This window comes from Notechis scutatus, chromosome 1 (assembly GCF_049901735.1).
Source record: "Notechis scutatus isolate UNSWTSFEM ecotype Mainland chromosome 1, rNotScu1.2, whole genome shotgun sequence".
Classification (NCBI taxonomy): Eukaryota; Metazoa; Chordata; class Lepidosauria; order Squamata; family Elapidae; genus Notechis; species Notechis scutatus.
Genome location: NC_142009.1, coordinates 210,153,147 through 210,166,600, shown reverse-complemented (window position 1 = coordinate 210,166,600; position 13,454 = coordinate 210,153,147). Strand labels below are relative to the sequence as shown.

General features: G+C 36.9%; 1 protein-coding gene across 3 annotated transcripts in view; it reads left to right on the top strand.

Moving 5' to 3' along the window:
* The window catches only part of R3HDM1 (R3H domain containing 1), a 66,147-nt gene that overhangs the window by 31,171 nt on the left and 21,522 nt on the right, over positions 1–13,454 (top strand). For 2 of the 3 annotated variants that reach the window (XM_087950109.1, XM_087950110.1), the window contains 6 exons: positions 37–263; positions 3,897–4,151; positions 4,832–4,986; positions 5,377–5,478; positions 6,501–6,773; positions 7,885–8,008. In XM_087950109.1, coding sequence (XP_087806235.1) covers positions 37–263; positions 3,897–4,151; positions 4,832–4,986; positions 5,377–5,478; positions 6,501–6,773; positions 7,885–8,008 — 1,136 coding nt within the window. The remainder of the gene's footprint in view (positions 1–36; positions 264–3,896; positions 4,152–4,831; positions 4,987–5,376; positions 5,479–6,500; positions 6,774–7,884; positions 8,009–13,454) is intronic. The other variant, XM_026665374.2, reaches the window with a different exon arrangement.

Here is a 13,454-nt window from a genome sequence, read left to right as displayed (position 1 = left end):
CTTCCGTCTTTAAAAACTAAAGTTTGTGGGTTACAGAATCAACAAGGATGCTTCAGGGAGGTCGGCAAACAGTCTCCAGAGCAGCACAGACACTGAGCTAAAGTACTCAGAACCTCGTCCATGGAGCAGCACGGATTCGGACAGCTCCCTTCGCAGTTTGAAACCCCCCGTGACCAAAGCCAGCAGCTTCAGTGGCATCTCTGTTCTGACAAGAGGCGATAGCACAGGAAGCAGCAAAAGCACTGGCAGGCTATCCAAAACAGGTACCGCTGGAAAACCAAAGTCTAGGGATAGCTAGGCAGCCTGCAAAAAGCATCCTCTGCCCGCCCACCATCGTTACTGTTTTTGAAAAGTGCTTCTTTGACCCAGGGTTATAATCACTAAGTGTTAGACACACCTTTGGTAGCATTTTGAATAGACCAGAAAGGGCTCTGTGGCTATTCCTGATCCTACCAATGTTTTGGATTGTCTATAAATAAAACATCTTTTAATGGATTGCATGCCTTGTTGGAGGCTGTTGATCTTCTGCATTTGGACCACTGTTAACCCAGCTAGCTTCATAGGCTAGTAGGCCAGGATCAGAAGTTGAAACTAGCTGCAAGCAGTATACAGACTGGTCGCAGTATAGGAAATGCAGTGATTCTCTCGTGTATGCCATTTCCAGGAATTAAAATTTTGTTACAGTAACTGAGCCTATAACATTGCAAGAGGGTTTCTGGTATGTTTTAGGAAGTTGCTTTATTAATTAATATTGAGAGCTTCTCCTAAGTTAATCTCCTAAAATGAGATTGCCACTGAAATCAGATTCTTAAAATTCTCTAAAGATTCCTTGATCTGAATAGCAATGGAGGATTGCTTTCAGGAGAGGCATACAACAGTAAGTTCTACAGTATATTTTAGATGTGATTTATGGAGATTTATAATTCCATACCTGTGAGTTAGTTTAAAGTAAGGCAATTATGCCTTTCCTGTTGTAACAATAGCAATAACACTTAGACTTACATACCACTTCACAGCACTTTACAACCCTCTCTAAGCGGTTTACAGAGTAAACATATTGATTGTGGGTCCTCATTTTACCGACCTCAGAAGGATGGAAGGCTCAGTCAATCTTGAACCTGGTGATATTCGAACTGCCAAATTGCAGGCAGTTGGCAGTCAGCAGTACTGCATTCTAACCACTGCGCCACCTCAGCTCTTAGCCCCATATGTTTCGTGATTGATCACAGATTACATCGAAATTCGATACCATCCTCTGCCTATTTGACAGCCTCAGTAGGCAATGTTGAAGTAGATGAATCCATGGCCTAAACTCAATAAAAGCAAATCCGTATTTCTTACGTCTATTTTTAGCCTGCCTCAGCTTTGACACAACTCCAAATCTCTTTTGGGGTTTTATTAAGTTTGCTTTGCTAAGAAAAATTGTTTTGTTATTAGGCATGATTTTTAAAGGTTAATTTTGCTCACAGAGGTGTGCATCATGAGATTTTCAATCATATTAATACAAGGAAATTAACGTTTTTATGGATACCAAAACTGTCCTTGTGGTGGTGATCCAGATGAGAGCTGGAACCTGACCCTTTCTGCTTCATCAAATGACGTTTAGGCTTTTTTTTTAATGGATTAAAGTTATCAGTCGTTTTCTTGTAATGGTATAAATCAGGGTGTCCAAACTTGGTAACTTTAAGACTTGTGAAGTTGAACTCCATAATTCCCCATGCTGACTGGGAAATTCTGTGAGTTGAAATCCACAAGTCTTAAAGTTCCCAAATTTGGAGAACCCTGGTATAAATGACCTGAAATTCTTTTAAAAACATTAAATTATCAAGATTTGAGTCACGTTAACTGATCATCCCCCCCCCCCAAATTTCATTTCAATTCCTGATTTCATCAAACGTTCTTTAATAGGATTTTTAAGCATTCTTCACTTTTTTTGGTCTCCTGAACTTGGGAAAACCCAAACATGACAATAAAATTCCACTTGGGACCTCACTTGACAATGCAGACAGATTGCCAAATACTTTTTTATTTGGCTTGTCAGTTGGGCACTCATAAGACTGCCTAGCTTGCCTTTAATTACTGACAAGAAATTAATTAAGAATGGTGTAATTGACCCTGACTTTGGACATAATGAGGTGTTGTAAGCGTTAAGTCTGTGTCCTTTCTTTTTGACATGTACTGCTATAGTCGACTTTCAAAATCTATTTCAGGGTGTTTCAATCACCATCCAAGTTGCACAACACAGCTTACATAGGGAGAATATTTGTGGTGGCTTAAAGAAATAAGTATATTAAGGATATAGAACAAAGAAAAGAACAAACGTGTGAATTCGTATTTTTAGATATCTGCTTCATTTTACAACCCAATAAGTCAAACTTGGCATTTTGTCATAATGATTGAAAATAAGAAGCAAAAAACAACACTGGTGAGATACAGCAGGGGTTTTAAAGAAGCTCAACAGCTGCACAACAATTTTGGGCTCTTGGCAGAAACCGTTTTTCTCTTTTGAATTATAAACATCCCCCTCAATTGCTTTGGGAGAAGACAAGAGTAATACTAGCTGGACTTCACTTATGCCTAGCATTCAAAGTGCTTAAGAAATTTCTGGGAGCAAATACTGTACTCTAAATTTGCTCCTGAAGGAATTTGTAGCAGGATTCTTCTAGATCCTTATTCTTAAAATAGAGATCTCTTTTTGTGTGTGTGCCCAAGTGATACGATAAGGATATCTTGCGAACATATACATTTGATATTAATGAAGAACAACTTTGATAGTGGAAGGTTTTTAAAAAGAATATAAAGAAAATTGTGCTATAACGTGAGTACAATCAGTACAGCAAACTTATCTATTTCATTTTGGTTTGAAGCCATTTACTAAAATTTAAGATATAAGGCGATACTTCCTAACAAACCTTGGCAGTGTTATAGACTGATTCACAGATGCAGTTCATGAAAAACTGGGCTGTAATTCTTTTCAGATTTAACAGATAAATTTTAAACACCATAGTAATTTTACACTTTGACAACGCTAAAAACCAGCACAGTTGGAATCACTTCTCCACATGAACTTTAGAAAAAAGAACTCCAAAATATTTTCATAGTATTGACTGGATTAGAATACTACTGAAACTAAAACTGCACAGATACTCCCAACAACTTAATCAATGCTGCCTTATATTTCAAGACATTGATTTTTATTGATTTGAATATCAATGAAAAAATAGAAATAAGATGTTTTATTTATTATGTGAAGACAGAAAGTAAAATGCAATCCAAATATATTTCTCAGTAAATTAAAAAAAAAACTTGCTGTTTCATCAGAGAAACATAACGTTAGTTTCCTATGAACTTTTACATTTAAATTTTAAGTACATTTTGGAATAAACTTGTGCATATTCTTAGTTAGTGTATTTAAATCAGTAAGGTTTAACTCCAGTGCTGGAATCATTAAGATTGTTGTTGTTATTTTGAACAACACTAGCAAGTTAAAATTCTATAGATCCAAATTTTCATCAGCTTTGTATGTATTTATAGATGGGTCCTTTGAATACCACTTTACACTTTAGTTGCCCACAACATCTCAACCTGATACTTCATTGAATAGATACTTGCTGTAATTATTGGTGATAATAAGATTGTTGCCATCCTGCTTTACTCCCATTTGCATGGCTTGAAGGCAAAGTTCAGTGGTCATTAGTTTCCTCCCTCATTGTGTGACATTTGGAGTAAATGGGAATCTAACCTGGAGAAGCTTCGATGGGGTTTGGGGGAAAGTAGGTTGGTACTTCAGGCTTGGGAGTTACATGGTTAACTTTAGATAGCAACCTGCCTATTTAAATGTGAATGCTGTTACTCTGTCTCTAGGTAAAATCCATTTCTCATTACTCCTTTCCTAGGTTCAGAGTCTTCTAGTAGTGTAGGGTCATCCACGGGTTCTCTTTCTCACACCCAGCAACCTCTTCCAGTCACAGCTCTCAGCCAGCCTTCTCATGGCACATCTGCCGTCTATCCAACTATCAGCACTAGTAGTTCTCTTTCCTTTGATGGTGGCATAAGTGGGCAAGTGGCGCCTTCTAGCGGTAGCTTCTTTTTGCTTCCCTTGGAAGCGGCAGGCATACCACCTGGAAGTATTCTGATCAACCCTCAAACAGGTTGGTATCCAGTTGTGGGTGTCAATTTGTCTGTCTTTCTCTCCCTGTGTGTCTCTGTCTCAAATTGCTAATTTGACAATGTTTTAGAAATGTGTAGTGTTTCCATTAACCATTAACCCTCTGCTCCCTAATATTCTTTCTCTCTTTCTTTTGGAAGATGTATGCATTTTAATCCTCCCCAGAATAGATATGCAATGATGTTTTCTTTTCTTTTTTGGGGGGGGGGTGGGGGGGTGGGATGGGATAGGGTGGGAATCTATAAACTGCTTTCAGTGGAATCTTTTATTTTAATTTCTTTTGCATCCAATGTTTAAAATTGAACACTAGTAGAATTAGAAAGTATTATATTTGGCTTACAATTTATGTGGCTTTCTTTCTTTTTTTTTCTTTTTTCTTCTTGTACTGTTTTCTTCTTGTTGTCTACATTATGCTGCAGATTCATCCACTAAAAGAAGCAACGTGGGAATAAGACAGTTTATAATATAATTGTGCTGCAGATAAATAAATCATGAAACAAACAAATAAATAAGCAAGCTAGATAAGACTTAGACTTGTTTGATATTCTCATAATGTGTATACCTGTAATATAGTAAAATACTAGCTAATTTATATTTTGCTAGCGAGCTGCCTTTTGCTATATTACTTATTTTCTTTTCTTTTTTTTTACAATTATCCTGTAGGTCAGCCATTCATTAATCCAGATGGCACTCCAGTTGTGTATAATCCTCCAATGCCTCAACAACCAATTAGAAACCAAGTGCCTGGACCTCCTCAGCCGCCGCCACCTCCCATACCACCTCAGCAGCAGCCAGCAACCAATCACATCCTCTCACAGGTGCTAAGTTCAAATACGAATGTTCGGTCAATAACTGATTAAACAAATAGTTGCTTATTTTTTTTATCATGTACGGGTTAAGTGTTGGGGAAGTAAAATACATTTTCTTAAAGCCATTGCGTGTTTGATTTGCGTGTGTTTAGGTTATTGTAAGCTCGCCATCTTACATGGCTGTCATCTTCTCCCACTGATAGCTGAACCAATGTTTGATTGATTGATTCACTGTAATTGGAGCCTTGTGTTAAAATTTATTTGTACAATTTATATTGAAGACTCTTGTGTGTGTGGTTTTTTTAAAAAAAAAACTTATTTTACACAAAATAAATATTCCTACTTTCATTTCCTCTTACTCAGTTGCTAACGCTGTATGTTCAACTATTACTCCTTCAGCCTATCCGACCTCTTCAGCCTTCTTCACAGCCTGTTCAGTACTCCACAGTCACTTATCCACCCCCGCTCCTGCCAGTCTCATCTACCCAGCAATATACTGTGGTATATTATCTTCTACTCATCTTTTCTCTGCATGACAGATTCTCTGCTAGGCTAGAAGAATATATGAAGTCTGCATGTGAAATGTAAATATTGACTGGCTGTAGCCTCAAAAGGTAATCCCATTATTGGCAGGAGCACCAAGAGAGAGTTGAGAGGAAAGAATAAGGCTGGTCTGCCTACTAGTTTATCTGAAAGATATTTTAAAAAAAAAAAAACAATTGGTTCCCTGATATAAAAAATATGCTTGCTGATATTACCCTTTGCAGCCTGTCAGTATTCAGTACGCCTTTGAATTTGTTTCATATAAATACCCTTCTTTCTTTTCCCTTCTATATTTTTCTCTTCTAAGGTATCTCATTTTCCATGGCAGTGAAAGCTTTCTGTCAGGGCTTTAATGTTTGATGAGTGCCAGAAATGTTTTTTTTTTTTTTAGTTTTGCAGCCTAGCTGCATTTCTCAGATTTATAGACATCTAATCCATGTCTCAAGGTAGGTTCTCCATACATCAACATCCTTGGTTGCCATTTTTGCTGTTTGCTTGATATTTTAACAGAAGCTAGGTAGGCAAATACAGCTTTTAATTTAAATGGATTTTAATGGCGCTTTAGACAAATTCCTAGTGATAAAGCTACTATTCAAGGCAGGTGTCCTGTTAGCCTTACGTGGCTATGCTTTTCTGTGCCAGTCACTGGAAAATAGAATAGGAAAGAGTTCTAAACTTTGTATCATGCTTATGGTTGTCCAATAAGACAGTGATTGATCTTTGGGGCAAACGTAATTCTGTACTGCCATCTTAAGTCTTTGTTCAGATGCAGTAGGGCTATTTTTAGATTCTTAGCTCTGTAATTCTCTCCTGTGTTCAATAGCAGGGTTGTGTGTTTCCTTCCAAGATAGTTTTTTTGCAGGATAGGTTAATAGTGCTCCATAATTAAACCCTGTGATTCCTTGCTTTGCCTTGGTGTTAAACAACTTCTACATACATTATCTTAAGGATGCCTTTGGTTACTCTTTTACTTATTTCAGCAAGACAACCTAGGACCCCAACTTAGCCATATGAGTCTCTCCCGTCAGCCATCTGGAGAAGCTGCCGATCCTCATGCCAACATGTTCCAGTCTACCGTGGTCCTCCCACCACCACAGCAATCTGGTTTTATCATAGCAACGGCCCCACCGCCGCCACCACCGCCGCCGCCACCACCACCTGGCCAACCTACTCCTAACTACAGTGGATCCAGCCACCCTGTTAACCAGCAAGTTCTTCAGCAACAGGGATATATGCAGCAACCAATGCCACAGGTATCAAGATTTTTCAAATATCATCAGCATGTTCTGTTACATGCTTGTAGAACTCAGTGTAGAACTGGTATTCCTGCAATTTTGTTTGCTCCAAGCACATACAGGGTTTGGGGTTTTTGTTTTGGTTTTTTTGTTGATTGCAGCACTCAGGGCAGTTTACAACGATTTTAAAAATACATGAAATAAAGGATAATTGGATGCAATAGAAATCAAAACCAAATTAAAACCAGTTATGGTTTTTTTTCCATATTACTTAGTGTTTAGTAAATAATTCTTAGGGAGCATATCTGTAGCCTGAAAGATACGAAGGGGAAGACTCTTTTCGAAGTATCCAGCACTTGAGTGTCTGGCAACGTGGGCATCTTCAGAAGACCATATTGTACTGATCTGAGTAGCTGACCAGGTTTATAATGTGAGAGGCAGCCTGGCAGAAAATCAGGCCTAAGTCCTTTAGAGTTCTCAGGTCAGGACAGGCATCTTAATCTGTGCCCAGTAGCAATTAGTAGCCAGGGTATGTATTTTAGTACCAACATCATATGATTCCTGTACCTTGCACCTATTGTATATGACTTTGCTGTCAATATGTATTGCTTCTTCGTTTAGTTATAGAAGTTTAAAACTAACACATTAGAACTTGACACACATTGAACTGTACTCACGGTTCTACTCTTAAAAGAACTATATGCTTGTAACAATTAAATCACTGAATCATTAATGAAATAATGATTTCATGGCAGATCGACTGTCGTTTTTATCTATTTGCAATATTTTTCTGAGAAAGAAGTGCCTTGTTATTAGAGATTATGAGATTTATTTAAGAATTTTCTGTGTGATAATATGATAATAGTTTTAATATCTCACTGACAAATTGTGATACTTTTATCTTTTCTACTGTAATGCATATGTAGCCATTTTGGGAAGGTGGCTTTTTTGTTTTTTAGCATTGAAAGAGCATCCTTGCATTACCTTTTGCTAAGTTTGGGTTTATTCTTTTCCAAGGTGTTTTGTGGTTCTTTTGACCTGCCTACATTCAGCACTATACATGTCTGATTTAGAAACAGGCATGGGTCTCCTGTATATAAACCCTGCAATTCTTTTTTTTTTTTTCAAGATGCCAGCCTGTTACTGTGCTCCAGGCCAGTATCCACACTCCAGTCAACAATATCGTCCAGTTACGTCAGTTCATTACAACACACAGCAAAACCAGCCACTGCCACAGCCTGCTCAACAGACAGGTTTGTGGTGCTTTCTCCCCTTACTTCTTGTACCTTTGGAGCTTTCAGGTGACTAGGTGAGGAAGAAGTAACGTGAAGTATTTTACAGAGGGGGCAAAAACATTTTTGTGTTTGAAGTGACCAAAATTCTTCCTACTGATAGGAATGCATCTTTTAAATAGGCCGAGTTTAGTAAATCCTAAGAGGCAGAATTCGAAAGGATAATTAGTTGCTTGGAAAATCAAACAAACAAAAAAAACAGGAGTGTATTTGCTCAACCTTGTTTGTAAATAATTTCCAACAAGAGGCCAGAGTGAAATAAATATTTTTTTTCTTATCAAACAAGTAAACCGTAGTTTAGCATTTTGTTCTCTTCATAAATTTTATAAACTAAATTTACCTGATCTTGAAGGAGTGAGATAGATCTTACGTTCTTGATGGTGTGATTTTTGGAAGAATTTTTTTTATTGTTTGTTGGGAGGTTAGTGGCTGGACTTTGTCTTCTGTATAAATCATGCAAAGCTAATTCTGCTTATTGCCTCTCCTGTATATTTTCTGCTTTTATTTGAATCATTAATGCTGTTACGGATTGACTTTTATAGCTAAGAAGGTTTGTATTCCAGCATGATTTAGTTTTTGTATGCCCGAAATACAAGAACAATCTATACTGAGCTGTGTATAATAATTGGGGAGGGGGGGAATCTCAGTTAAAATCCACACGAAAACTCGTACTTTCTGGTATAATATTTCTGAAGCAAAATGTTTTGCCTTGCCTCAGAAACTAAGCTTTAAAGAGGCTGGGTTGTTTGATCTACAGCTTCTGTTCTTTCCTTATTATTGTCTTGGATGTCAGTTGCAATCCAGAAAATCTGGCATCGGTTTGCCTTTCCCTCTTTTATAAATATTTTTCTGAAGACATTATTCATTCCTCCTATGTTTTTCCTAGACAGATAAATTAGAATATATACTTTAGATGCTTTTGTTCAAATACATGGACTAAAGTATAAAACTATTATCCCAAAAGAAATGGTTGCCTTGATTTATCTCTTTAGATGTGATCAGGTCTTGTACCTGCATTCACCAACATGGACATTTGTTTTTCATTATGGTTAAAACCAGCAGGATGACTGCTGGAAAACATACATTAATTGGTTCTTTTACAATTTCACACTAAAACTGAAGAAGGATCCCTTGCTCTTTGCTGAGCCTGTTAAATCATTGCAGCAATTATCTGGACTTGAGACCTGGAAAGCACTGTATAAATTTCAATACATATGAATTTTATTAACTTTGCATCCTCAGCAGAAATTAATCTGAAATAATTCAGCTTATGTGTTTTAAAAGAAGTCCATTTATAGAGCATTTCCGTGGTGATAAGGTGTTTTAATACATTTATGAAATTATAAAATTAAAGCTAAAGTAAAATCGTGCCTTTGAAATCTGTCGTACATTTCAATAGTAACCCTGACACTAATATCAAGGTAACTAATTCAGTTGCTTTTTTTGGAGTTATTAATTAACAATGAATGACATAAATTATTTGATTGTCTACATTGTTCGCTTTTGTTTGGTATTGTTGCAGAATTTATTTTTGGAAATGCTTAGAGTGATTACCTCTTTTGTGTGTGTGAGACAGTGTCTTGCGGTTTCAGGTGCTTTTTGTTTAATTTGAACAAATCAGGTTTGAGCTAGACTCGGGTCCTTAGTTTGTATTCTAACGTTTATTTATTTCTATATATACTTCTTCCTTTCCCTGTCAGTCATGAAGTACTGGTAGCTAATGAGAATGTATATATATATAGAAATTAAAATTCCTGTGTGGTTTCTGATACATTTTTCATTCCGCCCTGGATGTTACTCTTGATGAAACAAATATATAGTAGGTTACCGGGCTTAAATATTTACCGCTTGGTTCAATATTCTGTATTGCCTGTTACATGAATCATGCAGATATCACTAATCTGTACCTGCTTTAGGGAAGTGTTTTAACCAAAAAGGTTGGAATGAGATTGTTTTCAAGAAGCAAATGCTGAAATAATGGCAACATTTGGTGAAAAAGTTCATGTATCCTGCACCTTAAGCACAAACCAGAAACTTTTGGGAAATTTATTTATTTTATTATTTATTTGTTTGTTTGTTTTTCATATTTCTTAACCATCCATTTCCCTCAGATGGGTGCTCAGTTTTCTCAGTTTTCTATCTTAATCATGAATTCAGATAATACATAGATAAAGATAGATGGAAACTAAGCAAAGGAGATCTGGTTTGAATTAGGTTAAACATTAGATTTCAGGGCAGTGGGAAGGGAAATTCTGAGTATGAAATATGCAAAACCAGTTTGAAAAGATGCTAATTGAAATATATGGTTCTATTAAAAATATTGTTTTAAAAAATCACATTTGAACTGTTGTTATTGAACATTTGTTGTAAGAAGTATAAACAGTTACATCACCAGATTGAAAAATACATTATAATCAGTCCAGTCAGTGATTAAAAAAAACACCTGTATTCCAAGCATAATTCTGTGTCTCTGCAACAAACAGCCCTTGTAAAATAGATGGGTTTTATCGTGAGCTGTTGGATTCGGGGCCGTAACACTGTCTGAGAGGGTTACATATCTCACAGTGAACCGGTCTCTTTTCCAGCTGCTTCCTGGCTTCCTTTATAAAGGGGTTGCAGGTGTATCTGTCTGCAGTTGTGACTTTCTTATCAAGGATTGCATTGCTTTCTCCCACTTTAAAAAAAAATAGACTGATCTGCATCCTCGGCCCTCGGATACTCCAAAGTATCAGGAAAGTAATGTCTAGGGCAGGAATATTTTAGACAAGTGTTTGTTTTTATGTGGTATGTTTTATTTGCCCTGCATTCTTTTGTTTTTTAGACTCCTGCCACAATTGAAATTTTAATTGCTTTAACGGAGGCCGTGCCTCGTTCCAACTGATATATATGTATAATATGCGGGTTTGGATACCGGGAACAGTTTCATTACTTGAGGAAAACTCACGAACTACTGTTCATTCTTTGTTATCTCTGAGAATCAGTTTTTAACCACTCTTTAATAGCCTGGCTGCAAAATATAACCATCTGTCTCAGCAGATGCTCTTTCTCTTTCTTTTCCTGCTGAATGCTGTGTTTCTTTCTTGCCACTTGGAATGCTGAGGAGGAAGAGTGCAGCTAAAAATAGCAAGGTGCTTTGGAACCCAGGGGCGAAATATGTTAGCAGTCAATTTATATTGTCTTAGTTCTTCTCTCAGCATGGAAAATTGATTTTTTACCTCACCAGTACGAAAGTGCCAGAGGACTCAGAATAGCTTTCGCAGCTACACTGCAGTCCCTGAGAAACAGAAATAGCACAACTAGCAGAACTCGGCAACTTCAGTGTACGCATCCATTACGTTGTTTGCAATCTGTGCCCCAAGAATAATCTTACGTGTTTTTTTTTTTTTTGCATAGTCTATTGCAGAGGTCCCTAACCCCCAGTCTGTGGACTGGTGTCGGTCCGCAGCATGCCAGCAACTGGTCCGTGCAAATAAGTGAAAATCCCATCCACGGAATGCAGGCAGCACACAAAACCACGCCCGCTCTGACCCACTGAAAAACCTTTCTCCTTGGAACCGGTCCGTGGTGCTCAAAGGGTTGGGGGGCACTGGTCTTTTGGGCTGCCAAATGCATTCCAGCATGTAGTTTATTTAAAAAGAGGGAGAGGAAAAACCCGATTTTAGGAAGTGGATGACCTTTATTGGGATTACAAAAATCTTATGCAAGATCAGACTGGCTTTAGTAAACTGGAATAGGAGACCCATCGGGAAGAACCACAGCTGCAGGTTATATTGGGAAGTGAAAAAGTTGCTTGTAAAACAAGATACAACATTGATGATATCCATTCAGTTGTGTCCAACTCCTGGCATAGAGTTTGGCTTTTTTTAACTTATGTTTTTAGTATATTTACTATATTTATACCTATGATTGTAAACCATCCAGAGTTACCTTGCAGTAAGATGAACAACCAATAAATTGTATAAACAAACAAATAAATAAATTCTGTGGGATACATTTACAGAATTAATTGGTCTCCATTTGTTCGTATCAAATATTCTTCTCACATAAAAGTACCCTTTTATTCATAGAAACACGAAGGAGGGAGCAAGGGAGGGAAGGAGGGAGAGGTGTGAGAAGAAGAGATAATTTGATAGGAGAGGAATTAGGAATGAAAAAAGGCCAGGTACCCTTATTCAGGAACCAAAGGTTTCCGATTAAAAACCTTTCAAAGCACGATTTTTCTGTTGAACATTTCTGGTGATGAGAATGAAAAGTAAGACTCTGCTCTCTTCCATTACCATCTTTGTTCCTTTTGGCAAAATGAAAGTAAATGTTGGGTAGTAGATTTTTTTTTTTTTAAAGGGAAACATTCCCCTCAACAGCTTAACCCAATGTCAAATTGTCCTTATTCTCCCCCTCCTTGCACCCTTTCTATTACCTTTATTACAATTAGGATTGTTATAAACTTTGACTGACTGCCAGAAAATTCAGAGGTTGTCTATTGGGAAGGAATCCTCTTTCCCTTCACAAGAGAGCTTTCTGCTTCCAACTGATACTTGGCTTAATCTTCACAATAAGTTATGTTGTTCCTTTACATGAACTGTAGTAGGTTGGATGTTTGACTGGCAAGTGGCCTGTGAATAATTTTCTGGAAAAAGTGAACCCTTTTTTCTAAAACATGTTCCACTTAATAATAAAACAATGGTCTTCCATCTTAGTAGCTGTGTTTTTTTTCTTTGACTTCGATGAAGAACTCATTCTCAGAATGAAACAGGTGCCTAAGTTTGATCATCTACTCAGTCTTTTTAGGTCAACCTTGGCAGCTTTCTGATGTGTGGACTTCAACTCCTAAGTTTCCCCAGTCAGCTAAGCTATTTGAAAGCTACCAAGATCAAGAAACACTGGTTAAACAATTCAGAAAATCAAGTCTGTTCAATTCTGCCTCAAGAAATATGATGTATTTATATAACGTGATGTTTTCTTAAATTGGAGACTGCCTTTTAAATAACGCCAATAAGAATTTGAAAATTTTCAGATTTGCTGAAGAGGCTTCCCACTACAACTCTGAAAAACAATTAGAAGAAGGGGAGGAAAGCCTAAACTGTAAAATATATTCATACTTTTTGTTTGTTTAGGGCTGTTTCAAGTCTTAGAAAAATGATTTAATTTAGGACAGACAAGCACATAAATGTACATATACACAAGCACTGTTATATTGTGCCATGAATCAGAACTAACAAATTATGGTTTAATGAAGCTAAAGTTGATAATTATTTCTATTTATCAGGCACAATTAGAACATAAAGTTGCATGTTGACTGTTGTTCAGCAAATAAGTTTAGCCTCGATCTAGTTGTCTTTATGAAAATAAAATACAAATGCATTTATCTGAAAAACGTTGTGGGTATTATTTGTTGGAAGTCCTTTAC